Source organism: Mastigoproctus giganteus, chromosome 10 (assembly GCF_048544385.1).
Source record: "Mastigoproctus giganteus isolate SK-2022 chromosome 10, ASM4854438v1, whole genome shotgun sequence".
NCBI classification, from domain to species: Eukaryota; Metazoa; Arthropoda; class Arachnida; order Uropygi; family Thelyphonidae; genus Mastigoproctus; species Mastigoproctus giganteus.
In genome coordinates this window covers 143,997,603-144,025,035 of record NC_143584.1, presented here as the reverse complement: position 1 = coordinate 144,025,035, position 27,433 = coordinate 143,997,603, and the positions used below count along the sequence as shown (strand labels likewise).

The 27,433-nt window shown below is 37.1% G+C and overlaps 1 protein-coding gene across 1 annotated transcript in view; it reads right to left on the bottom strand.

Annotated features, from left to right (window-relative positions):
• LOC150079334 (methylmalonyl-CoA mutase, mitochondrial-like) overlaps window positions 1-27,433 on the bottom strand; it is a 253,034-nt gene that overhangs the window by 192,768 nt on the left and 32,833 nt on the right. The window contains exon 3 of the mRNA XM_090383601.1: window positions 5,394-5,525. Coding sequence (XP_090239727.1) covers window positions 5,394-5,525 — 132 coding nt within the window. The remainder of the gene's footprint in view (window positions 1-5,393; window positions 5,526-27,433) is intronic.

Sequence of the window (27,433 nt, the reverse complement as noted above, 5' to 3'; positions counted from 1 at the left end):
ATTTAGAGGTTGCATCTTACACTCCCAGTAAGCCTGAGTACTTATCTTTATTAACAGTGGACTGTCTACTTTAGCAAAGTTTGCTACAACTTCATTCTTTGCCTTCTCTCACATCTTGGTTTGCTACCTCCTCATTTTTCAACAATACAAATACAGGCAGTTCCCGGGTTTACGATTTTTTTTTTTTTTCAAGTATGAATGTTAATCTCAAAAAAATGAAGGTTAAACAGTCATAAATACCGCATTTCAAACCACACACATAGCTATACAATACAGTGTTCCCCGCTTTAGGATATTAATCCATTCCAGAGACACCATTCTATCATGAAAATATCATAATGTGAATCCAATAACACATTGTTTTTTTGGTAATTCATTCCACAACCTCAGAAATCAGAAATTTTTGCTATATAACTCTTTAAAAGGTCGTTTTTATAGTGTAAATTGTATTAGTTACCAATTCAAATCATTAAAATGTACTACACTTTCATCGTTATCATATGTTCTGTTATAATAACCAATTTTGAACGCCTTTGTGATATTTTTCGAAAACATATTTCAGGAGGTCCCTATCATAAAACAATAAAAAACAATTTGCACTTTCTGGTTTATTGGGCTTTTCTATTACTGCAAGCAGTTATAAATGGGTAGTAAACTCGATCTTATTGCATTTTCGAAAATACTGATAGCTGGAATTTTGTGGTTGTTTACAATATTATGGTGAAATGTGTTTCCTCTTTACTGAAACCTTCAATCGTGTAAAAAAATATAAATAAATTTTCAGAATCTTCTCTTCATTCCCTTTTTTTTAAGCTTCGTAAACTTGTTACTCAGCACAAATCATGTTAGTTGCTATTTGTGTGTTCCGTTAAAAAATGCTTATGCATGCTATTGAAATTTATAAAGAAAACAGAAGATTATCTTGGAACCAAACACCTCTTGAAGCATTTCTGAAGAAGACAACTCCTTGTGCAACAAACCAACAAGTGCTGAGCCAATAATGAGTGCTCAATGAGTGTGCATTTAGTCAATGATGATGATGAAGAATAAACATTTTAACATTTGTAAGTAATAAATCATTTCTTTATTATCATAATCTGCTTGATTTTACAGGCTACGTTTTCATTTCTTTGGATAAATCAATCATTGTTTAAACATAAACTAATTAGCTAACTAATTTCATTGTTGAGAACGTAACCCCTATTTTTAACATTATGTCTATGGGAAATAAATTGCTGCTTTACGAGTTTTCGCTTTATGAGCGCGCGACAGGAATGAATTAACTCGTAAAGTTGGGAACTACCTGTTTACAATGTTATGTACCTTACCTAATCATTATATCTAATGTAATCAACCTAATCAATTAAAATTTATTATCATTTACACAGCAACAAGACTACTTTCCATACTAGCCTTCAGGCTTCAGTTCTGCAAACTGTAGCAAGTAGAGACTAGGTCTTGCAAGGCGATCTCAATGCTGGTAGGATTCTTCCTTTTACTCAGACTATGCACAAATCTTGTCATATTGGAGAAGATTTTGCAGCTCTGGCAAATGCTAAGTTTTTAATTATATTTAGCCATTTTATTGACTTAATTGTTATATTAAATTATTTTCTATAAGTAGCTTATAGTACTAGTCAAGCTCCTTGGTTTATTTTGAATTTAGGTAGGGATCCTGTTACCAAGGGAGAGGCTTAAGTTATGCAAATTGCAGCATCTGGAGACTAGGCACCAGGTGATCTGAATGAGGTGTACAAGGCCTTGAACAGTAAAGGTTCGAGCAGGCTCAATGCTGATGAGATATTTCCTCTTGCTCAGATTAAGAATCTGAGGGGGCATAGATTCAAACCAAGAAAAGGCAGCTGTAGAACAGATGTGCAGAAGTTTGCCTTTGGCCAGTGGGTAGTTGATTTCTGGAACAGACGTCCATTTGTTGTTGTGGAAGTTGATAGCTTAAATAAATTTAAGGCTGAACTAGATGACAAACATTTGGAGTGACCAGATGAGTGAAATGGGAAGGTTTTTTTTTTTTGGCTGATGTTCTATAAGCTTGCTTTCTTGCATAATATGCTTCAACTAATGCTAATACAAATGAGAGGGACATAAATTTAAACTGAGGAAAGATGACTGCAGAAACAGATGTGTGGAAGTTTGCTTTCAGCCAATAGGTGGTTAATTGCTGGAACAGGTTTCAATCCACTGATGTAGAAGCATATAGTTTGAATAAATTCAAGGAAGAACTATACAAACTACTGGATAGCTGAAAAATGGGATTTTTTTTTTTTTTTTGGCTGATGCAATATTAGCTTGCTTTCTTACATCATTTCTTTCTTTCACTACTGATACTACTACTACTATTGATATTAATCCAAACCTCATACAATTAGCCAAATTGTTAGATACCATTTAGACTCTCTTTCTACATCCGTCAGGAAGTCCGAAACACTGTCTCCTGGACAGACACCACAACAGCCAAGTCCCTTGAAGACGTGGCTATAACACTGGTCGGCAAAAAGAACATTTTTTTTTGCATCCTGTTAAAATTCAGGGTGATTCTTGTAGATCTGACGTTGCTGAATTCAAATATAGCAACCATATTCCTGTAAAGCCTACCAGTTTTAAGGGAGAAGGAATTAAAGTCAAAAACTAAGTTTCTAGTAAAAAAGATTTCGTACTAAATATTGAATGATGGGTCTATTAACCTTATTCTATTTACAAAAATGTTTATCTGATAACACATGACTTATTTTATCATTTTTTGCCTTTTATAATCATTCGTTGGCCTCCCACATGAGATTCCAACAGTAGTCTGCCAACATGTTTGGACTCCATTTTCTCTGGTATCTTTTTTCCATTTGAGAAATATCTTGGTGAAACTTTCAACTTGTTCACTGGAGACCACCCCCCAAGTTTTCAGGAAAAAAGTCTATATGGGAAAGTAGAAAATAAGGCTTTAACAACATGCTGCAGCCCAGCTCTCTGTACGCTAAAATTAGCATATCCACAATTTCAATGTAATTTTGTGATTTCTTATTTCTGAAAAAGTTACGGCAGATGTTTCTGAATGTCTTCCAGCCTCTTATTTCGGTAGAATTTAATTTTTTAATGAATCGAACTGCTATTCCTCAACTTGGAATAGCAGTTCGATTTGAAGACCCACAAAAGTTCCCTCTTTTATTTTGGTCTCACTGATTTGAGGAAACTTTTGCCTTAAAACATAGAAAATCCTTCTCCTTTTTGGTTCATCGCCTTCACAAATATTTTTATCTAACTTAGCTCGATGTGCAATGGAGGTAAACAGATTTTTGACTTATCCACCAAAGGAGGATGTGCTACATTTTTCTGACCTGGTGTAGTATCTGAACAGTCTGGTCATTTTTTTACTGTGTAGTGGCAATCCTTCATTCAGCTGTCCCACTCGCACAAAAAAGCAGCAGCATTTAGTGTATCCACCTTGCAATCCAGTCAGCAAAGCTACCACTATTCCATTTGCATTCTTGATATCATATTTTTTGTAAAACAACCTCTTGCTCTTGTACATTAACTTCATGTGAACTGCAAAGGCCAATGGTATAGATGGATACTTATTTCAATTATGGAGTAAAAATGCTTTCAAACTGACCTTGTATTAATCAATGAAAAGCATCCACTGCTCAGGGACGTGCTCCAGATGTAACTTTTTCATTAATTCCTGGACATTGTTACAATAAATAAAAGCACCATCCATGGAGTAACAAGTCGGTACGTTAGATTGCCTCTTCCTATAAAAAGACACCTTGACACCCTTTTCAAGATTCCAGTAATTGAGTCTTGGTTTTGGTGAGATACAAATCTCAGATGAAACTGTTCAATTCTGCCTAAGTGATTATATGTGGCTTTGCACACTATCAAGAGTTGAAAAGATTGGATCTGTAGTTGTTCTGGGTTCTGCATCTTCTGGAGAAGAGATTCCTTTTCTGATCCTGAATCAGAGTCAAGTCGATAAACTTTTAGTGGCTTTGGCATTGTATCATTGTGAGGTATGTTGGGATACTCTACTTTATGTGCTTGGATTTCCTAGAAAAACCAGAAATATCTGTAAGGCAAAAAAAAACACTTGTTTATGTGGTCTAGAAGTTCATCATCTGAACCTTATTATCCGAACAACAAAAGTCATCAATTTATGACTACCTCCAAGCTAGCCTGTTATATCCTTGAACATAAGCTACAGGAAATCTTTGGAGTCCATGCTTTATCTTGATCTCTGACCTTATACCAAAATAGAGTTCATACGCTTTTCTCACAAGTTGTGACAGTAGTTTCTGCTGTGATTTTAATACCACTTCTCTGCAAATGTAGAAAAAGCTATCAGGCTTATTTCAGCAAGAACATAACATATTTAATGTATGGTTGAGGTATGCACACATAAGAACACAATTAAGAAGTTGTAGATTTTTATTTCTTATTTAAACACAGTTTACAATTTCCACTAATGAAAACAACATTTGTTTATAAACACTAATTCACTAAAATACTTGTTCACAACTCGCTCTCTGAAACACACACACATTTTTAAATATGAAAATGCTTGCTTAGTGTGGAACTCACTCGTATATACAGGGTGATTCACTACCAGTGCGACAAACTTGCAGGAGGTGTAGGGGACACAAAGACGAATCGGAATCACATAGCATTGCAGGGTCCGAAATGCCTTCGTCATGCGGTAGAGGACGTTGAATGGGAGTTCGCGTGAACAGCGATCCCGCTGGAAGTCAGCATTTGCGAACCGTTTCTGTTGAAGAAACCAAGTAGAAAAGTCCTCCGGAGTGGATAATCCGCAGGCTCCAATGATTGGACGCGTTGCTGGCGTCCTCGTTGTTCACTCTCGATTCATGGTACCTCTCTTGAAACAACCAGTCTCACGTAACCTTCTGTGCACACGTGCGAAAATCGTATGATGAGGAGCACGCCTGTGCGGGAAATATTCCTGGTACAAGCGCAGAGCGGCGCGCCCATTACAGTCCGCAGCTCCATACGCGAGGTGCATGTCAGCCAGTTCAATGTTTGAATACTCGTCCATCCTACTGCCTCAGGAACCGGTTCGCAAATGATGACTTCCAGAGGGATCGCTGTTCATGCGACCTCCCATTCAACGTCCTCTACCGCATGACGAAGGCATTTCGGACCCTGCAATGCTATGTGATTCCGATTCGTCTTTGTGACCCCTACACCTCCTGCAAGTTTGTCGCACTGATAGTGAATCACCCTGTATAGCATAAGAATATTAAATCCTTGTAAGCTTCATTTTATAACCTTGCAAGTTGTTACTATGGCAGTTTAAAGAAAAACAATGACTTTTGAAACATTCATTAATTGTATTTAATATCTTTTAGAAATCAATAAAATAGGTTTACTTGTCTTATTGTCCAGGGTCTTTGAGCATACATGGTAGGATATGGTCCACGAGTATACGGGTACTTTCCAGGTATTTCATCTAGCACATTTTCAACATCATGTTGTGTATATAATGGCTTGATTGCAATATTCTGTAATAAAAAAATATCAAAAACATTCAATTTTATCTTAGGAAAAATGTAGAAATCAAATATTTGATTTCTACTTTATCTTAATTACTATTACACTAAAATTAAACAATTAGTTTTTGATTGAAATATACAGTCGGACTTCTATATAACAAAATTGATCATTTGCTTGAAAAAATTCATTAAACAGAAATTTTGTTATAGAGATATATGACCTTTTCAACAATGAAAAATACTGCAATTCAACATTCAGAAATATAGAAAAAAATTTGGGAAATAAATTAGAAATAAATGGAAAATGACTACATTTTCTAACATTTTAAAATAATTAATTTATTAACACATACATATTAAGAAATTACTACTTGCATGATGCACACAATATATTAGTACACTTTTAATAATTATTTCGTAAAATATTTGGTTACTTCTTTGTTGTACAGTGGATTTTACTGTACATTGTTCATAAAAATATTTGCATTTGTTTAAACACTCAAATATATTTTTGGCATATTTCCTTTACCCTAAAGGCCTCGATGCAAAGTTTCAAATGCTGGCAACATTTTATGTTTGGAAGGTTTAATATTGTCCTCATTTTCATCCAATTCATTGTCAATATTGCCACTAGTTCTTTGAGAACTCTCCAAAATGTTGTAGTCACTCGGATATTCAGGCACTATGACATCGTTATCAACTAAAAATTCGTCAAGAACAATTTCTCCACTGATCAAACCTTTTGCTTAGAGTTCTTCCCAAGATTGTTCAAAACCTTGTAGTAGTTCATCACTGTTAATTGGTGTTTTAGCAAAACCTGCTTTTGCAAAACAATTGCTAGCATTAGTATTAGTAGAGGCATACAAGGAAGCAAGCTTATGCAGCATCAACCAAAAAAAAAAAAAACCTCCCATTCCCCCCCCACCATTAGTTCCAAATGCCTGTCCAGCTCAGCCTTAAATTTATTTAGGCTGAGCTGGACAAAAAAAAAATTGTCAAAAAAAAAGAATAAAGGCAAATTTCTGCACATCTATTCTACAACTATCTTTCCTCAATTTGAAACTGTGCCCCCTCAGGTTCTTAGTCTGAGCAAGAGGAAGAATCCTGTCAGCATTCAGCTTACTCAACCCATTCAAGGTCTTTGACACCTCAACCAGATCACCTTGCAGGTGTCCACTCTCCAGGCACTGCAATTTGCAGAACTTAAGCCTCTCTTGATAACAGCACCCCTTTGTTCCCCTCACCAATCTTGTTGCCCTTCTTTGTAATCATTCTAGCAACTATACGTGCTTCCTAAAATGAAGCCTCCAGACCTGTACTCTAGGTGTTGCCTGACCATTGCCTTGTATAACAGGATAATCACCTCCCTGTCCCTGCTAGCAAAATTCCAATATATCATTGACAAGACTCCATAACCTGTCCTGGCAACCCGTATGCACTGTCAGCAAACTTCATATTTGATTGCACAATTACCTCCAGGTCTTTTTCACTTTTCACTTCCCTGAGTGTAGTACCACACAGTTGGTACGCTATTGCTCCCCATATGCAGTAATTTGCATTTTTCAATGTTAAACTTCAGTTACCACTTCTCAGCCCATTTTCCCAACTTATCTAGATCCAGTTGGAGTAGCATACTGTCGTTAACAACCCTGCCAACCTTTGTATCATCTGCAAACTTGGACATTAAACCTGATATACCTTCATCAATATCATTGATAAATATACAAAACAACAATGGGGCCAACACCAAACCCTGGGGAACTCCACTAATAACATTTCTTCCCAAAGAGCAGTGTCCATTGATTACCACTCTCTGTCGTCTCCCACCTAATCATCCCTTTATCCATTGTAGCAACTTACCCCTAATGCTATACCTCTCCAATTTGTACAGTAGTCTTCCATGTGCAACAGTATCAAAAGCTTTCCTGAAATCCAAGTATATGACATCAAAATTATTTTTGGTATTCAGTCCCTTTGTAACCACATCGTAGTATCCGATCAAATTGGTCAGACAAGACCTCCCTTTAACAAACCCATGCTGTGTGTTAATTATTACTGCAGTCTTGTCTAGATGATCCTGCAATGCTTCTTTAACCAGTGATTCCATTATTTTCTCCAAAACACAAGTTAAACTAACAGGTCTGTAGTTACTTCTGTCACCTTTTAAATCCCTTTTGTGAATTGGTGACACATTTGCACACCTCCAGTCCATGGGGATCTCCCCTGAGTCCAAGGAAGCTCTCATAATTAGTATTAGCATTAGTAGAGGCATATGATGCAAGAAAGCAAGCTTATTCAGCATCAGCCAAAAAAAAAAAACACGCCACTCTCATTTCACCCCTCCGTTCGTTCGAAATACCTGTCCAGTTGAGCCTTAAATTTGTTTAGGCTTTCAACTTCAACAACAAGTGATGGAAGTCGGTTCCACCAACCAACCACCCGCTGGCCAAAGGCAAATTTCCGCACATCTATCCGACATCCGTCCTTCCTCAATTTGAAATTATGCCGAGCAAGAGGAAGAATCCCATTGGCATTGAGCATGCTCAAACCATTCAAAGCCTTATACACCTCTATCAGATCACCTCGCCGGTGCCTAGTCTCCAGACTCTGTAATTTGCAAAACTTAAGCCTTTCTTCGTAAGAGCAACCCTTTGTTCCATTCACTAATCTTGTTGCCCTTCTCTGTACCCGTTCCAGCAGCTCTACATCCTTCTTGAAATGAGGCCTCCAGACCTGTATACAGTACTCAAGATGTGGCCTAACCATTGCCTTATACAAGGGAATAATCACCTCCTTATCCCTGCTAGAAAATTTTCTGTATATCATTGACAAGACACCATGAGCTACTCTTGCAGCTCGTCTGCACTGCTCAGAGAACTTCATATCTGCCTGCACAATTACCCCCAGGTCCTTTTCATTCACCACCACTGTCCGTGTAGTACCGCAGAGTTGATACGTTGCTCTGGGGTTACTGTTTCCCATATGTAGTACTTTACATTTGTCAATGTTAAACTTCATTTGCCACCTCTCAGCCCATCTGTTCAACCTTTCCAGATCCTGTTGCAGCAGCATAGCGTCAGTAGTGTCCTTAACAACCCTGCCAACCTTTGTATCATCTGCAAACGTGGACACTAAACTTGATATACCATCATCAATATCATTCATAAACACCGAAAACAACAACGGACCCAACACTGAACCCTGAGGAACTCCACTAATAACATTAGTCCACGTTGAGCAGTGTCCATGATTACCACTCTCTGTCTTCTGCCACTCAACCATCCCCTTATCCATAGCAGTAATTTGCCTCCAATGCCACACTGCTCCAATTTGTGCAGCAGGCTTCCATCTGCAACACTATCAAAAGCCTTTCTAAGATCCAAATATATAATATCAAGGTTATTCCCTGCATCCAGTTCTTTTGTGACTACATCATAGTATCCAATCAAATTGGTCAGGCAAGACCTGCCCTTAACAAAACCATGATGCGTCTGAGCTATAACTGAATTCTTGTCTAGATGATCCTGCAGTGCTTCTTTAACCAGTGTCTCCATTAATTTTCCTGGAACAGAAGTTAAACTAACAGGTCTATAATTACTTGTGTCAGCCTTTGATCCTCCTTTGTGAATTGGGGTTACATTTGCACATCTCCAGTCTATGGGTACCTCCCCTGAGTCCAACGAAGCTCTCATAATTATGGCTAGGGGTTTGCTTACTTCCTTTGCTGCCTCCTTTAATATAACTGGATAGATCCCATCCACCCCAGGTGTCTTTTTTTGTTTATCCTCAACAATCTCTCCTCCACTTTCCTCTCAGTTATTACAAAATCATCTAGCTCACTGCCAATGTTTACTTTACCTACGTCATTCTCCTTCCTGAATAACTCCTCATGCGTGAATGTAGATGCAAAATACTCGTTTAGATTGTTAGCCACCTGAGCAGGATCCTCAACTGTTGAACCATCAATATCCAGTGGACCAATCTGATTCATCCCTTTCCTTCTTGAGTTTAAATAGGTAAAGAACTCTTTTCTGTTTTTCTTTGCATCCTTTGCCAAAGATTTTTCGTAGTCTGCCTTTGCCTGCCTAATCTCCTTTGTGACTTGGTTACAGACCAACTTATATCTATCATAGGCTTCCATGTCGCCCATTAATTTGTATGTATCCCATGCATTTTTCTTCTCTGCCACATGTCTCATTAGTTCATCTGACAACCATTTAGGCCTAAACCTTGAACAATATTTCTTGGTATGTAAAGCCTGGTAGCTTCCAATATTAGTTCCTTGAATGCTTCCCATTTTGAGTTTGCTGTTGGTAACATCATCAGTTGGTCCCACTGTATAGAATTTAGATACTGTCTCAGACCATCATAGTCGCCTTTACGAAAACAAAAACCCTTCCCTTTACCTCTGATGGTAGTTACCTCCTTGAGTAAATCCCACTTCAACACACTGTGATCACTGCCACCTAGTGGTTCATTTATCTGCAGATTCTTAATGCATGAAGAATCACAACTGATAATCAGATCAAGAATATTGCTCCCTCTTGTTGCCTCACGAACATGCTGATGTAGAAAACAATCATCCAATAAATCCACAAAAGCCTGGCTAGTGTGTGAGTGACCAACCCACAAATTCCAGTCAATATCTGGGAAATTAAAATCCCCCATTATAAGACTCTCTGATTTACTGGCCCACTCCATTTCCCTGTACAATATCTTATTATACTCATCAGAGTCATTAGGCCTATAGCACACTCCTACTCTCAATTTTGATTTCCCTATGCTTATGTCACACCAAACTGACTCGACACTGCCCTGTCCATCGATGTCGACTGGCTTCACTTCCTTGGATTTTATGTGTTTCTTAAATAATAGCATAACCCCTCCTCCCCTCCTGTCCTGTCTATCCTTTCTATACACATTGTATTCCCCAATTCCAGTTCTGCATTCCTTATATCTGTGTGACACCACGTCTCTGATATCCCAACAATATCTGCCTTTGATGTTTTAAGCAATACCTCAAATTCATCAAATTTATTTACCAAACTCCTAGCATTGGTGTACACGCAAGTATGCATGCACCTGTTTCTATTCTTAGCTACCCTAACACAACCCATGTGTTTACTTGTACCGCAATGACTCCCAGCAGTCTCTGAAATATCCTGCATCTTGTTTTTCAGGCTTCTGCTCGTTTCAATAGAAGCAGTGCAAGAATCACTTCCACCTCTGCCAGTGGCTACTGTTAATCTATTAGTCCTTGTATCCCCCCCAACTAGCAGTTTTCTGACCTACCTAACACTGCCTCGACAGCATCAGCAAAAATTCTTGCACCCTTTCTATTTAAGTGTATCCCATCCCTGTAGAAGCAGTCCCTCCTGTTACCAAGTACAGACCAGGCTGAAAAAAATTCTACCCCTTGAGCCTTGCACAATAACTCCAGGGCCGAATTGATCGACAAGGCTCCCATCATATACTCCCTCCTATCATGTCTGGGCAGAATTGCAGACACTTTCAAATTCAACCCTAATTCACGGCAATTATGGCTAAGGGTTTGCTTACTTCTTTTGCTGCCTACTTTAATATAACTGGATAGATCCAATCAACCCCAGGTACATTCCTTATGTTTAACTTCAACAATTTCTCCTCCACTTTGTTCTCAGTTATTACAAAATCACTTAGCTCTCTGTTAGCATTTTATAAACCTCTGGCACTCCCCTCATTAAGTAACTCCTTATGTGTGAATGTACATGCAAAATACTCATTTAGTTTATCAGTTACCTGAGCATGATCATCAATAGTCAAGCCATCTATGTTAAGTGGTCCAATCTGATTTTTCTTAGTTTTTCTTAGCATCCTTTGCCAAAGATTTCTTGTAATCTGCCTTTGCCTGCCTAACCTCCTTTGTGACTTGATTACAGACTAGTTTATACCTGCCATAGGCTTCTGTATCAACTAATACTTTATATGCATCCCATACATTTTTCTTCTCTGCCACGAGCCTCATTAATTCATCTGACATCCATTTAGGCCTAAACCTTGAACAGTATTTCTTAGTTGGAATGAAAAGCCTAGTAGCCTCCAAAATTAAGTCCCTGAAGACTTCCCATTTAGAATTCAACATTGGTAACATCATCAGTTGATCCCACTGTACGGAATTTAAGAACTGTCTGAGACCTCTGTAGTCACCTTTACGAAAGCAAAAGCCCTTCCCTTTAGCCTTGATGGTAGTTACATCTTTAAGTAATTCCCACATCAGTACATTGTGATCACTGTCACCCAGCAGTTCCTTTATTTGCAAATTCTTAATGCATGAATAATCACTGCTGATAATCAGATCAAGAATAGTACTCCCTTTGATTGACTCTCGAACATGTTTCTGTAGAAAACAGTCATCTAATAAATCCACAAAAGTCTTGCTAGTGTGCGAGTGACCAATCCAAAAGTTCCAGTCAATATCTGGAAAGTTGAAATCAGATATTATAAGACATTCTGATTTACTGGCCCACTCTATTTCTCTGCACAATTGCTCATTATACTCATCAGATTCATTAGGCCTATAACACACACCTACTCTCATTTTTCCTTTCCCAGTGGTTATTTCACACCAAAAAGACTCAACACTGCATTGTCCACCAACGTCAATTTGATGCACTTCCTTAGATTTTATGTGTTTCTTAACTAACAGTATAACCCTTCCTCCCTTCCTGTCTATCCTTCCTGTACACATTGTACTCCGCAAATCCTAATTCTGCACTGCTTATATCTGTGTGACACCACGTCTCTGAAATCCCAACAATATCTGCCTTTGATGTCTTGACTGGCACTTCAAGCTCATCGAATTTATCAACTATACTCCTAACATTGGTGTACATGCAAGTATACATGCATGCACCTGTTTCTACTCTTAGTTCCCCTAACACAGCCCATGTATTTATTTGTTCCACTATGACTCCCAACAGGCCTGGAAATCTCCATTGCCTTGCTTTCCAGGCTCCTGCTCATTCTAATAGATGCAGTGCAAGAATCACTTTTGCCTCTGCCTACGGCCATTGTTAACCTTTTAGTCTGTGTATCCCCCCCCCCAAGCTAGTTTTCCAACCCACCTAACACTGCCTCAATAGCATCAGCAAATATTCTTGCACCCTCTCTATTTAAGTGTATCCCATCCCTGTAGAAGCAGTCTCTCCGGTCAACAAGCACAGACCAGGCTGAAAAGAATTATACCCCTTGAGCCTTGCACAATCTCTCCAGGGCCGACTTGATCGATAAGGCTCTCATCATATACTGCCTTCTACTGTGTCTGGGCAGAATTGCAGACACTTTCACATTCAACCCTAACTCGCAACTTTTTTTCAACAATTTTTTCAACTTGTCAAGTAAATCTGCAGATCTCTTACTACTTCTTAATCATTGTTTCCATCACATCTTGACTCTATGCCATTTGTGGATGTGATATGCACATCCGCAAATGACTTTACCCCTTTAAAACATCTGGGTTGTTTACTTTTGCCTATTACCAAAAGCTTCAGTTTTTCATTACCAGCCATATTTGTACCAACCAAGACTGTAATTCTCTCCTTACTATTTTTACCACCTAAACGTTTATCATCTTTAAAAGTTAGTATCTTGTTTGGCAAATATTTAAAAAAAGAGACCTGTTTCACCAACGTTGAACATATCTTTAGGCTCATAGTCCTCCATAATTTTCTTCAAAAACATTTCTTTCCAATGGGTAGCGTCTTCTTCGATTACAATTACTCTTCACCAAAAACAACTTTTCAAGTAAGCCATGGCATTTTTAAATTTGTCCAGCCAACTAGGACTGGCTTGGAATGTTTTATGTTCCAGAAAAGATACATACTCCATAGTCTTTTCTTTTATTAAATGGCCCTGATATCGGCATGTTTTGGTCTTGAATCAACTTTACTTGCTTATAAACGGCTTCATCTACAACTTCATACAGGCATAATATCATGTGCTTCTGACTGGGTCCCATTTCCTCAAAACAATTTGAGAATCAAAACACGATTTTTCAGAATGGTTGACACTACTGGCAGGGATACCAAATTTTAAAGGAATTTATTTTTTTTTTAACATCCCCATCTACACTATTAAGCACTTCAATTTTTTCCATTACATTCAAGGATTTCCTCTTAGAGATTGTAAGGTTACTTGCACAGCAGCTAAAACAAAACTGATTTAGGGACCATTTGTGCCTACCATGTAAACAAAGACAGGTGAAATTTAGAGAAAATGTGGATGACTCATTTTTGCAAATCAACAGTTGAAATTTATTTCTGGGATAAAGGAAAATCACTTTCTCCTAATTCTCTAATAGGGTGCTTATAGCAGAAAACAGGTTGACCAGAACCAATGTCTGCGTCGGGAATATGTCTTAATCTTTGCCAATGGGTGTGGACACAAAAGACAGCAGTTGACCAGTGCGAATTCTCGGTACAGTAGAGGCGATTGTATGGGTTTTACTCGCACCATGAAATTGTGGAATGTTTCAACTCTTAATTTGTACTTTCTACAGCATCAGCTCGATTGCCCAAAGGCCAGAGGTGCGAACAATGCATACCCAGGTATCTCCAAATCAGTTCGTTATATGGAAATTTTCTTCATTATAAGGAAACTATTTTCGATGTAATGACCAAGGGGAAATCAAGAAATTTTGCTAAATAAAAAAATTCGCTTTACATGGAAGTTCATTAAAGAGAGATCTGACTGTATTTGAAACTGTAATACGTATTATTTGAAAATCACAAAATGCCATTAAAATAAAAATGAAACTCATAATAAAGTTAACTGCTCTATAATTTGAAAACTTTTGTAAAATGAACATAGAATCATTTAATCACGTATTAAACCCCTAATCATCTGTGTACAGATTATCCAGAATGTAGATAATTCAAGCACAATTTTTTCTTTTAATTTTTATTAATTAAAGGTAATAAATCTTTATGAACCCCTTCCCCATTAATGTATCTACATGTTATCTTCATACCTGGCAACGTTGAGAAATTTGTATCAGTAAAACGTTTTGCAAACAGGAACAGATATCTGGTTTCCTGCTATAAAACACTACAGCTTTATTGCAAAAAAATACAGCTTTCTTCCAAATTAATAATAACGGTAATAATAATAATTCATTAATGTATATTATTGATGCCATGGGAAATTATGTGTCAATATAAAAAAACAACAAATATGTTTTTAAGTTATTTGCTTCTTTTGAATGTTCTAAAATCACACTTTGTTTTGTTCTATTACAAATATAGAACATGTGTTGCAGAACAGACTTTCATCCCTTGTTGTGGAAGTTGATAGCCTATATAAATTTAAGGCTCAGCTAGACAGGTATTTCAAATGAACGGAGGGGTGAAATGGGAGTTGTTTTCTTTTTTTTTTTTGGCTGATGCTGCATAAGCTTGCTTTCTTGCATCATATGCCTCTACTAATGCTAATGCTAAAAAATATAGGATGCAATATCCAAATATATAGGAAAATACAGAACAAAAAAACATAAAAAGATATATGTTGACAAAGTACATGACACAGTACAATGAACACACAAAAATATCACCCAACAGCAAATACTTTATTGTGTTAATCTAAATTAAAATTAACACTATTCAGCTGACTAGGATCATTTCTCCACATTGCTCCTCACCTCTTCTTGCATCTTCTTCTTCTTCTAGGCCTTTCTTCTTGATCTTTTATCCTTCATTTTCATTTATAACATCCTCTTTGGCAGTCTGTTATCCTCCATTCTCTTTACATGACTAAACCTCAGTCTAAATCTCAATCTGTTCCACTCAACCATTTCTCATATTGTTCTTCATCAACTTTTTCCCACATGACTATGTTTCTTACTTTATCTCTCCCAGTCTTTCTGCACACATCCCAGCAACTTCACTGCCATCACCTATATTCTGATTATATCCTTCTCCCAAATCAGAATCATCTCATGATTCCAAACTATAGGTTATTATTTTACATAATAAGCTTTATAGAGAACCATTTTGCACTTCTCAGGTACCTCCTTTCTCCAGACTAGATCTTTTACACAGTTATAAAACATTCCTCCCTGGTCTGCTCTTCTACATATCTCTTTATCAATTCTTCTTTCTTTATCCACTGTACTCCCTAAATATCTGAAACTATCCACTTCTTCTACCTTCTTTCCCTCGATAAAGATGTTAATCCTTTCCTCCATTGTCACTCTCAGTGTGTTACTCTTAGCATCACTAAACTTTAAATTGTATCTCTTTGCCTCCACCCACATTTCCACCTGTTCTTGTAACTCCTCCTCCCCATTCCCATAAATCAAAAAAATCATTAGTAAACATTATCACTTTCATTTTTTGTTCCAACCCTTTTCTCCACAGCAACATTTGCTATATCATCCATTACTATTATGAACGTCAAGTGAGAGTGCACTACCCTGACTCAGTCCATTATTAATTTCAAACCAGCCTGTGCTTCCAACCATTGTTTTCATACAGTTTTTCAGTCCCTCTGTATAGATTTTTAATACTCTATACCAACAACTTTCCTACTCCCTGTTTCCTTTAACATTTTCCATACCTTTCTTCAATATCCAAAAAAGCCATGCACAGATCCCTTCCATACTTTTAATCTTCATCCAATATTTGTCTCACAGAAAAAATTAGATCCGTGGTTGCTCTACCTTTTCTGAAGGCACTCTGCTCTTCCCTCACCTTACTTTCGATCTTTTCTTGTACTCTCCTCTCCACTTTTCTTTTGTACAATTTCCCTATGTAACCTGGTCAGGGTGATCCCTCTATAATTCTCAGACATTTTCCTGTCCACTTTTTTTATATCTAGGCACAATCGATGCTCTTTTCCAGCCCTCTTGATATGCTTTTCTTCTGACATACTACTGTCATGTCATATACATCATGGAAACTTAAATTGAAAATCTTAAAATGGAATTATGAGAAATTAAAAAACAATTTAAAAAATGAATTTAAAAATAGTAATAGTAACAGCCATATAGTACAAGGAAGCCACAAGCTTTTGCTGCACTGGCTGGGGAAGAGAGGGGAACCCAAGAAGATAAGAAAATACAAATTATTTGCTTCTCTCCTCACACAGGTAACTATCCAGTTGACCTTTAAATTTATTCAAACTTTCAGCTCAATTACCTGTGAAAGCAACCTGTTCTAGCAATCAGCAACTCACTGGCTAAAACAAAACTTCCTACAATTTAGCCTAAACCTCTTCCACTGTAATTTTAATTTATGCCCCTGAGTTCTGGAATTCTCTATATTAGTGAAAATTCCACTTTCATTAATTTTATTAACCCCTCTCAGAGCCTCATAAACCTCAATCAGGTCACCCCTAAGGTACCTGGTTGCCAAGCACAAAGGTGGCGCAATAATTTTTGCTGGTATCGTTGAGGGTACCTTAAGGGGAAACTGCTAGTTAGGGGGAAAAGGGTAATATAGATCTTGTTTGTTTGTTGCCACAACAGCCAATGTTCACAAGATGTTCCGAGTGTAGCAACATTCCAAATGAGCAGAATGTGAAAGATAGGGAAACAAGCTTAAATAACTTCAAGGGGTGTGTCAGGGTAGTAAATTATAGAATGATACTTAGTCTTAATTGTGTCTACAGCAATGTCAGGAGGTTTGTTGTTAAAATGGGAGAGTCTGAACTCCTGGTTAGGACAACTAATGCTGATATAATAGGGCTAACAGAAACAGAGTTCCACCAGGAAATTGGTGATAATGAGTTCTGCTATGGTATGTATAATGTATTTAGGAAAGACAGGAGGAGTGGTGGTGTCATGCTTCTTATCAAAAGCAGCCTGAGCGCAAAAAGAGCATTTGCTGAGTCTGAAGTTCCGTCTGCCAGCATAGAATTTGTGTGGTGGGAGTTAGTTGGATGCAAAGGTATAATGAGAGTGGGAGTAATCTACAGACCAGAAGTGTGAAGGGTATAACGAGAGTCTTTACACGAAAATGAAATGGGCATGCGAGTGCAAATGTCTTATTATGGGCAACTTCAGCCTGCCCAAGATTGGAATAGTGGGCGGGGAACTCACCTTAGGGAAAAAGTTTTCTAAATAAACTAGATGATTATTATTACCAGCATGTCAGAGATAATACTATGGGTGAGAATATTCTTGACCTTATCATTACTCACGAATTAGATGACATCACAGGGTTTAAAATTCAAGAATCATTGGCAGGCAGTAATCATGAAGCTGTCAGTTGGAAGATGAAGAAAAATGTTGCAGTAGTAAAAGGTAAAGGTTTAATTTCATAAGAGGGGACTTTGAGGCACTATATGGCATCTATTAATTGAGCAGGTTGCAGAGTGAGAACGAATACAGTTGAATTATGGAATACCTTTCAAGAGAAAATCACAGAAGCCATGAATGCATACATACCATTAAGAAAATATTGCTGGAGGAGGATGTTGAAATGGACAAATGCGGAGCTGGCTGGTCAAATAGAGCAGAAAAAGCTAGCATGGGACAGTTACAAAGCAATGAAAATTACTGAAGCCTATAACAGCTGCAAGTTTATCTGTAATAGTACCACAGATAAAGTTAGATGGGCCAAGTACGTGTATGAGAAAGCTCTGGCAAATAGAGCAAAGAATAGGAACAAGGAATTCTTCATGTACGTGAATACAAAGACAAAAACAGATCAGATCAGACCCTTGTACACTGAGTGTGGAAGTCTTAGACAATGCAGGTGATGTTGCTTGTTATTTTTTATTTGGTTTTTTAGGAGCATTAGCAACTAAGGCCATATTGCTCTGGGATATGTGGTAGTCATTCCCTGGCCTTTCCGCATCCTCCGTATTTGGTGGTGACGGGCTCGAACCCCGGTCTAATCAAGAAGGTGTGCTACGCACTGCTGCTTCTGCCCACCTGGCTACGAAGGCGCCAGGTGATGTTGCGGATGAATTGCAGAAATACTTTGCATCTGTCTTTACTGAAGAAAGACCGTTTGTGCTGAAAAGAGGCTGTGCAAGTGAGGCAGAGTCACACAAACTTAGTGATTTCGAAATTAAAAAATGGAACTGATTTAACAAGAATGATGTAACTAATTCACTGCTGCAAATATACAGTTGATAGTTTAGCCACCATTTCCAGAGTCTGAGTATCATTCATATATACCAGTGTTTTTTATAACTTTGAGACTGGTCATTTTGAATGGATTTAAATTCCAACAGGTGGTTGATTGCTAGAACAAGCCTCCATCCATTGTTGTGGAAGTGGATAGTTTGAATAAATTCAAGGAAGAACTAGACAAATTATCGGAAAGGATGGATATCACATTAATGATACAATAAATTAGGAATGCACTGATTAATCAGTAGATAATCTGTAATTGGACATATCGGCTCTTTTGCTGATTAATCAGTTCTCATTAAATTTTCACTTATATTTCTGCCATTTCATCTCTTCCAAGAGAATTATCAGTTAGTTTTGCCAATGGATTGGATTACAGCAATAGTTTTACTTTCTTCACTGTTACCTTCATTTTCAGTGTCTGGCTACTTATTTGACTATTTATTGATACAACAAATGCAAAAAATGAAATAGTAATTTTGATAAACACATAGCTTCATTAATAAAAAACACAAAAATGAAATAACTTTGATAAACAAATAGCTTCTTTAATACAAAAACACAAAAAATTAAGGCATCTCCATAGCCAGGTGGGCAGGAGCAGCAGTGCGTAGAATACGCTTCTTGATTAGACTGGGGTTCGAGCCCGTGACCACCAAATACGAAGGATGTGGAAAGGTCAGGTAATGACCACCGCATATCCCCGGAGCAATATGGCCTTAGTTGCTAATGCTCCTAAAAAAAAAAAAAAAAAACAACCAAATAACAAAAAATTAAATAATTTTGATACACAAATGCTTAGCTTTTGAACTATTGTACTATAATTAAGAAAAACATCTTGGAACATTTAAAAAAGTAAATAACTTAAAACAGTTTTACTGAATATAATCAAATTCCATTACTCTTAAATTATAATATAGGAGCATAAGAGTTTTTCCATTTTAGGGCATAACCTATTTCTTGCAGGCTCATATATATTTCCACCTGTACTGAATATTCTTTCACTCTCGACTGAAGAATGTGGTGCACTTAAATATTTTAAAGCTAATTTACCCAAAAGAGGAAAGGTTTCTTGTAAAATTTTTCCACCACAAGAAAGGGTCATCAGTTTTTGGTAGTAATGGTAAATTCAAATAATGATGCATTTCTCTTGAACAAGTATGATTAATGCTTGTTCTTTTCCTTTTAGATTCCTTTTCTTTTGATATTGCTGATTCTTCATTCTTCTCCGTCTTAGCAGAATTCATCACACAATTTTGAAAAAGTCAGTGCATTGTCACTTGAGGATTCTTGATCTTCTCCAGAACTGGATGAACATGAAATATCTTCTCTGAATTCTCCTTTATGTTCCATTTTGCCCACAGCTTCTAATACCTATTCCTTTATTTTGGCTTCCATATCACTTTTCTGAAATCTCATCTTGAATCTAGGATTTATGAAAGAACTAGGATCCCCGGTGCATATGGACCAATGTGTCACTGGTGAAGCCTACCGGCAGCTGTTTAGAGACCACATGCACCCTGCCAAGTTGCATTTTTTCCTGGACAGAAACGGGACCTTCCAAGATTAATACACTGTATCATCAGGTCCGCACCATGCACAAGTGGCTTGAGGAATATAGTGAAGATATCACCCATCCTAACTGGCCTCCAAATTCACCTGACCTCAATCCAACTGAACACCTGTGGGACATCTTGGAACAGGAAATGAGGCATGGACATGCAACCATCATCTACTCCAAAGTTGTGGAAGGCACAGGCAGCTTGGCTGCAGATCCCTACAGACATCTTCACACATCTAGTGGAGTCAATGCCTAAGTGAATGGTGGCTGTTATCCAGAAAAGTGGCCCAACACAGTATTAGGTAGGTGGTCACAGTTTGGTATTCACTGAGTGTATTGTAATGGGCAATGCATACTCTCTCCTATCTATTTATTTTGAAAAAAGAACTCTTAGTATATTTTTCTGAACTGTGAAACAGAATTTGGAAGAAAGTCAAATAGCTGAACAATAACATGTTCTTGACCATTGTATTATGTAGTTACCTATGTTTCTCTTTTACTGTGAATTATCTGTTTGATTATATGCGAATTAAATAATTTTGTTAAACATAAAAGCAAAGAAAAAATTACATAAAAACTGTTATCTTCTTAACTGAATTTAGTGTAAAGTGTGTTAATTGTCTGATGGCATCAGGGGTTCCCCCATCTCCACGTTATTGTTGTTATTTGGTTTTTAGGAGCATTAACAACTAAGGCCATATTGCTCAGGGATATGCGGTGGTCATTCCCCGACCTTTCCGCATCCCCCATATTTGGTGGTGACGGGCTCGAACCCCGGTCTAATCAAGAAGCGTGTGCTACGCACTGCTGCTCCTTCCCACCTGGCTACGGAGGTGCCTCTCCACATTGTGTACTCTGTTTTTGTGACACAGAATTCTGTGGAGGCCAGATATTTAAAAAGTGTGTGGGGAGTAGAATGTCGTGAAGTGTTATGTTCTGTTGTGTCTCTGACCATTTAGCCATTGGGGCCCCTATTGGGACCCACCGTTGCCCACACTTTGCCATGAGAAGGCAGGTCAGGCATTCAGTAGATTATTTAAGTACTTTGGCAGGCCCTGCCACCTAATTTCCAAGGATTTATATATATATATGTATATACAAAAAAAAGGGGGTGAGGATGTACACTAGAATTTGGAAAGGCCAAAAGAAATTTTCAAGAAAGCGGTTGAATTTAGATGTTGATTAGAATTTGGCGGCATTGTTATGGGGACATACTCGGTCAGCTTAGTTAGAGTGGGGGAGACAGAGACCTATCTCCTCCCCCTGCCCGGGGATGGGGTTTTAAAGAGAACTGGGTTTGAGTACCCAGTTCAGATTGCCAAATGTGGAATATTGTGTCAATTCCAGTGGGAGGGTCAAACTACCCATCCTACTCCAGGGGTGGGATATGATATGTTCGCTGACAGTGGGGAGTGGGAGAGACAGACATTTACTTCATTCATAATCTGCATTCTCACTCTACTTGCATTCTATTTTTATATTTTTTTCTTATATTTTATAATAATTTTTTTTCTGTTAGATTATACTGTGTGTGTATATATATACACACACACATATATATATATATATATATGTGTGTGTGTGTATAACCAAATTAAAAGCGGGAAATTCCCTTTTCGACTCCACGACCTCCACTGGACCACATTTAAGTAAGTAGTTGTAGTATAACAATGTAAAAAATTAACTAATTCATAATTAATACTAATTTAGGTAACAATAATTAAGAAAATTAATATAAACATAAGTCCTTAGTATCCAGAATTAAATAAAATAGCAAAGCTGTGATAGATACAAACAGAAACAGGTAAGTATAAAAGCATTACATCGAATGGGCTGTTAATCCACTCAAAGCCCCCGATGAAGTAGGGGATTGACGGCCACGTGATGTAGAGCAAAAATGTATAAATTGTATAAATATTATTATATAGTTATAAAATAGTATTGATGATTACCTATTGCTACAGATACATAAAAAATTTTCATCAGTAATTATCATGAAAATTTCTTTAGCAATACGCAATAAGTTTCTAAATCCTAAATGTATAGGCCATGTGAATTTAAGATAACCGAGACAAGGCTAACTTAAAGACCAGTATTGTATTAGCGCCAATACCTATAGGTATAAGACACCAGTACTTAAGAAAATCGAACTATTGTAAACGTATATATATATACACATGTACATATATATATCTTCATTCTTCTCTTCCTTGGTGATTCCCTTCTACTTTTGACTCTCTCTCTCTCTCTCTCTCTCTCTCTCTCTCTCTCTCTCTCTCTCTCTCTCTCTCAGGTAACTCGGGTAATTTTTTTTTTTTTTTTGCTGGTGCAGCATAAGCTTCAGGCTTCTTTGCACCATGTAGCTAATAATAATAATAATATATACATACAGGAACTCCCCGACTTACGTAATACTCGACTTACGGAAATTCGACTTTCAGCAAGTTTTTGCCGGCCGGTGCAAACTGAAAAAAATATAGAAACGTATTTTGCATCTGTAGGGATAAGTGGAGGCATTGTGAAAATATCGTAATGTGAACCCAATAACATATTATGGGTTTTTTTTTTTTTTTTTTTTTTTTTGTAAATTTTTTCTAAGTCCTTGGAAGTTGAACATTTTGTTATATTACTAAGCTATTTATCTCTCTAAAAGGTCATATTTATAATGGAAATTGCACTACACTTTAATCATTATCATATGTTCCGTTATAAGAATCAATTTTGAATGCCTTTGTGATATTGTTTTAAAGCACATTTCTGGAGGTCACGACCAGAAAACAACAAAAGCAATTTGCACTTTCTGGTTTGTTGGGCTTTTCTGTTAGCACAATCTATTATAAATGGGTAGTAAACTCAATCTTATTGCATTTGCGATAATCCTGATAATTGGAATTTTATGTGGGTTTTTATGTTACGGTATTATGGTGAAAAGTGTTCCCCTTCACTGAAATCTTCAATCATATAAAAAACAAATTTTCAGAAACTTCTATTCATTCCTATTTACGTATTACATGTATGGTGAAGGGAAAGGGACCAACAGAAAGTGAGACTGCTGAATTTAGTGTTTCATTTCTAAATCAATTTTGTTTTGTTTCCTGGCAGTGCCAGGAAACAAAACAAAATTGATTTAGAAATGAAGATGATTAAGAAGTACAAAGCAGGAGAAAGTTTGTCATCTATTGCAAGGGATTAGGTCTCGCTGCTTTATCAATACTATTTTAAGGGACAGTGCATGTATAAATGAACATGTTAAAGGATCAATGCACTTAAGATCAACAGTGATCTTAAGTGATCAAAAAACAGCATTCAGGTGCTATATTGAAAATGGAAGAGCTATTATTATTATGTTATTATTTGGTTTTTAGGAGCATTAGCAACTAAGGCCATATTGCTCCGGGATATGCGGTGGTCATTCCCTGACCTTTCCGCATCCTCCGTATTTGGTGGTGACGGGCTCGAACCCTGGTCTAATCAAGAAGCGTGTGCTACGCACTGCTGCTCCTTCCCACCTGGCTACGGAGGCGCCGGAAGAGCTATTAATAATATGGATGGAAAATCAGATTCAGAAGCAAGTGCCCCTGATGGCCAAATGGCCATTCAAGGAAAAGCAAGAAGTATATATGAAGATATTAAGGATAAGTATGGCAAACCACAAGCCAAGTTCGCGGCAAGCAATGGGTGGTTTAATAGGTTCAAGCAATGCGTTGGTTTCTACAACGTTAAAGTATGCAGTGAAGTTGCCAGTGCTGATTCTGCAGCTGCAGAGAAATTTTGTGATGTGTTGCAAAAAATTATTGATGAAGACGGCTATTCAACGCAGCAAATTTTTAACGTTGTTGAGACTACTCTTTATGGGAAAGAAAATGCTGGATTGAATATACCTTGCCAAAGAGGAAAAGACAGTGCCAGGTTTCAAGGCTTCAAAAGATAGGGCTACGTTCTTGCTTGGAGCTAATGCAGCGGAAGATTACAGATTAATACCACTGCTTGTGCACCATTCTGGAAATCCTCATTTGTTTAAGGGCATCAGTAAAGCCACCCTACCTGTACATTTCCGATTGAACCAGAGAGCATGCATAACAATATCTCTCTCTTTGAGGATTGGTTTAAATGCTGCTTCATTCCCTAGGTTGAAAAATATTGTAAAGACAACGACGTTACAATATTTTGGACATCCTATGCATCTAGATAATTTCAATTCGAATGTGAGAGTCATATTTCTACCGCCAAACATGACTTCACTCATCCAACCCATGGATCAGGGTGTTATTTCGAATTTAAAAGCATACTATTTACGCACAACATTTGCTCAGGCTTTGTTTGCAGTAGACGGTTGGAAAAATTTTACGTTAAGAGGCCTTTTGAAATCTTACAGTATTTATCACACCATCTTAAACATCAATAAGGCCTGGGTGGAAAATACTAAAAGTTGTTTAAATGGCGAATGGAAGAAAATATGCCCACGGCATGTAAAAGGCTTCAAAGGGTTTGAAAAAGACGAATCATATGATGAGGTTACAGATAAGACTGTAAACGTTGCAGAGCTACTTCAGTTGGAGGTTGCCAAAGACATGGAGGAGTTAATAGAGGAAGAAAAGGAATTATCTAAAGAACTTACTGACTTGCAGGCAGCGAAAGAAAAAAATACTGACGAAGCTCAAGATGAACCAAATGAGGACTCGAGAAGCTTCATCACCAGAGAGATGGCAATGGCAAGGTTTGAGAAGATGGATCCTGACAGAGAACAATTCTTAAAAGTTAACAGAGGGGTAAATGATATGCTTGCTTGCTACAAAAAATCTACGATGTAAAGAAAAAAAGCCACTGTCCAGTCATCCATTAATATGTTCTTTTGTAAGGTCGAGCGGCTGACCGCTTCTAAATCTTCACAGCCCTCAACCTCCGAAGTGGCGTACTTATCAGCTGAAGATGTCGATTCTGGCGATGCTCAAGAGGTAAAACTTACTTACGTTATACCTGTCTCCTCTTTTTGTTGTAATTTTATGATTTTGAAGTTTTTTTTAAATTGCACGCTTTTGTAATTTTTCCTGCACATGATATAAAAAATTGAATAAATACAATAAATAATTCTATTCACATGTTCGTCAAACATTTCTTTTTTTTATTCAATCAACCCAGTGAGCACAGTTGGGAGTGCTGCACAAGCGTGGGGAAATTCCGACTTATATATATATATATATATTATTTTTTTTTTTTTCGCTTACTCATTCATCTTTTTTTCTCACACAGCAGGGGGGGATGCAATGGTGTGTAATATAAATTTAATACTAATGCATAAGAGTTAAATAAGTAAGAATATAAATGATTGAAACTAGGGTTGAAACTTAACTGTAACATTTATAGTTTGTGTTCTTTTTCTCAAACAGTTACACTCATTCATCCTTCTGACATTCATTTCATTTGTTCGACTCTTGCACTCTGCACTGCACTCTCTGGGCACCTCAACTTAGTGTTATTCTTCAGCTATGGTGTAGGCCTAGCTGCAAGTTTTCTGCAGGCCAGGGGAGAATGCAGTGACAGAATTTGGAATAAAGTCAAATAGCTGAACAATAACATGTTGTTGACCATTGCATTATATAGTTACCTATGTTTCTCTTTTACTGTGAATTATCTGTTTGATTATATGCAAGTTAAATAATAATTTTGTTAAACATAAAAGCAAAGAAAAAATTATATAAAAACTGTTATCTTCTTAACTGAACTTAATATAAAAAGGGCAATTTTCTTCCTTTCACTACTACTATTATGTTGCTATACAAAGAGAGCACAAGTTTATATAGCAACAATGACAAGCTGAAAGAGAGAGAGAGGAAACAAAGAAAAAGATGGTGGTGTATTAATGGTTTTAGTTCCAGTTTCTGCTATTATAAGCAAGACTGAATAAATGAGAAGAGATATTATCAAGGATTTTGGTTTGTTTTCCATCAAGTTATAGCATTTGATGAGTTATTTAGCATTTTGGTTCTGCTGTGTTTGTGTTTTAATGATTATCTCAATAAATTAGTATTAGTAATGGCCAGATGGTGCAAGAAAGTCTATGGCTTATGCTGCACCAGCCAAAAAAAATAATAATGAAATAATAATAATAAATAAAAAAATTAAATAATAATAAAATAAAATAACAAAAAAACAAATAAAATAAAATAATAAGAACAAAAACAAATTAATAATAAGAAGAAATTAAAAAAATAATAATAATAAAAATTAATAAGAGAAAAGGAAATGGATAACCTATGCATTTCCCTCCACCCTTTTTATCCAGCTGACCTTTGAATTTCCCCAGACTGTCAACCTCTACCACTTATGTAAGTAACTTATTCCAGTAATTTATAACTCACTGGCTGAAATAAAACTTGCTGCAATCCAGTCTAAACAACTTCCCTGTAACTTGAAATTATGGCCCCTAGTTCTAGAATCATTTATAACCGTGAAAATTTCGCCTTATTCATTTTGCTTATGCCTCTCAGAGCCTTAAACCCCTCAATCAAGTCTCCTCTAAGGTGCCTAGTTTCCAAGCTCTGCAACCCACATATTCAAAGTCTTTCTTCATATGGATGCCCTTTTGCCGATCTCACCAGGCGAGTTACCCATCTTTGGAGCCTTTCAAGAAGAACAATGTCTTTCTTTAGGTGCAGTCTCCATACCTGAACACAGTATTCCAAGTGTGGTCTAACGATAGCCTCATATAATGGGATTATGACGTCTTTTTCTCTACTAGCGATTGTTCGATAAATCATTGATAGGACACCATGGGCCCCTCCTTACAATCAGTCTACAATGCTCAGAGAACTTCATATCTGACTGTATCATAATACCAAAGTCCCTTTCCTCCACTACCGGCTTTAGTTCAACTCCACCAAGTGTATAAGTTATTTTGGGGTTACTTAAATTATTTCCCATGTGAAATACTTTACACTTTGCTGGATTAAAGCATAGCTGCCATTTTTCTAACCATCTCTGAAGTCTATCTAGGTCATTCTCAAGAAGCTCTGCTTGGCAGCAATCATTAACTACTCTACCAATTTTACATCATCTGCAAATTTAGATATCATGCCCTCTATCCCTTCATCGATATCATTTATGAAAATCAAAAACAACAGTGGTCCTAATACTGATCCTTGGGGAACCTCACTTCTTACATCAACCCAATCTGAGGAATAACCAGTGGTGAGCTATAGTGGGCTCGCGAGAGGCCCATTGTTATTTTTTTTGAAAATTTGC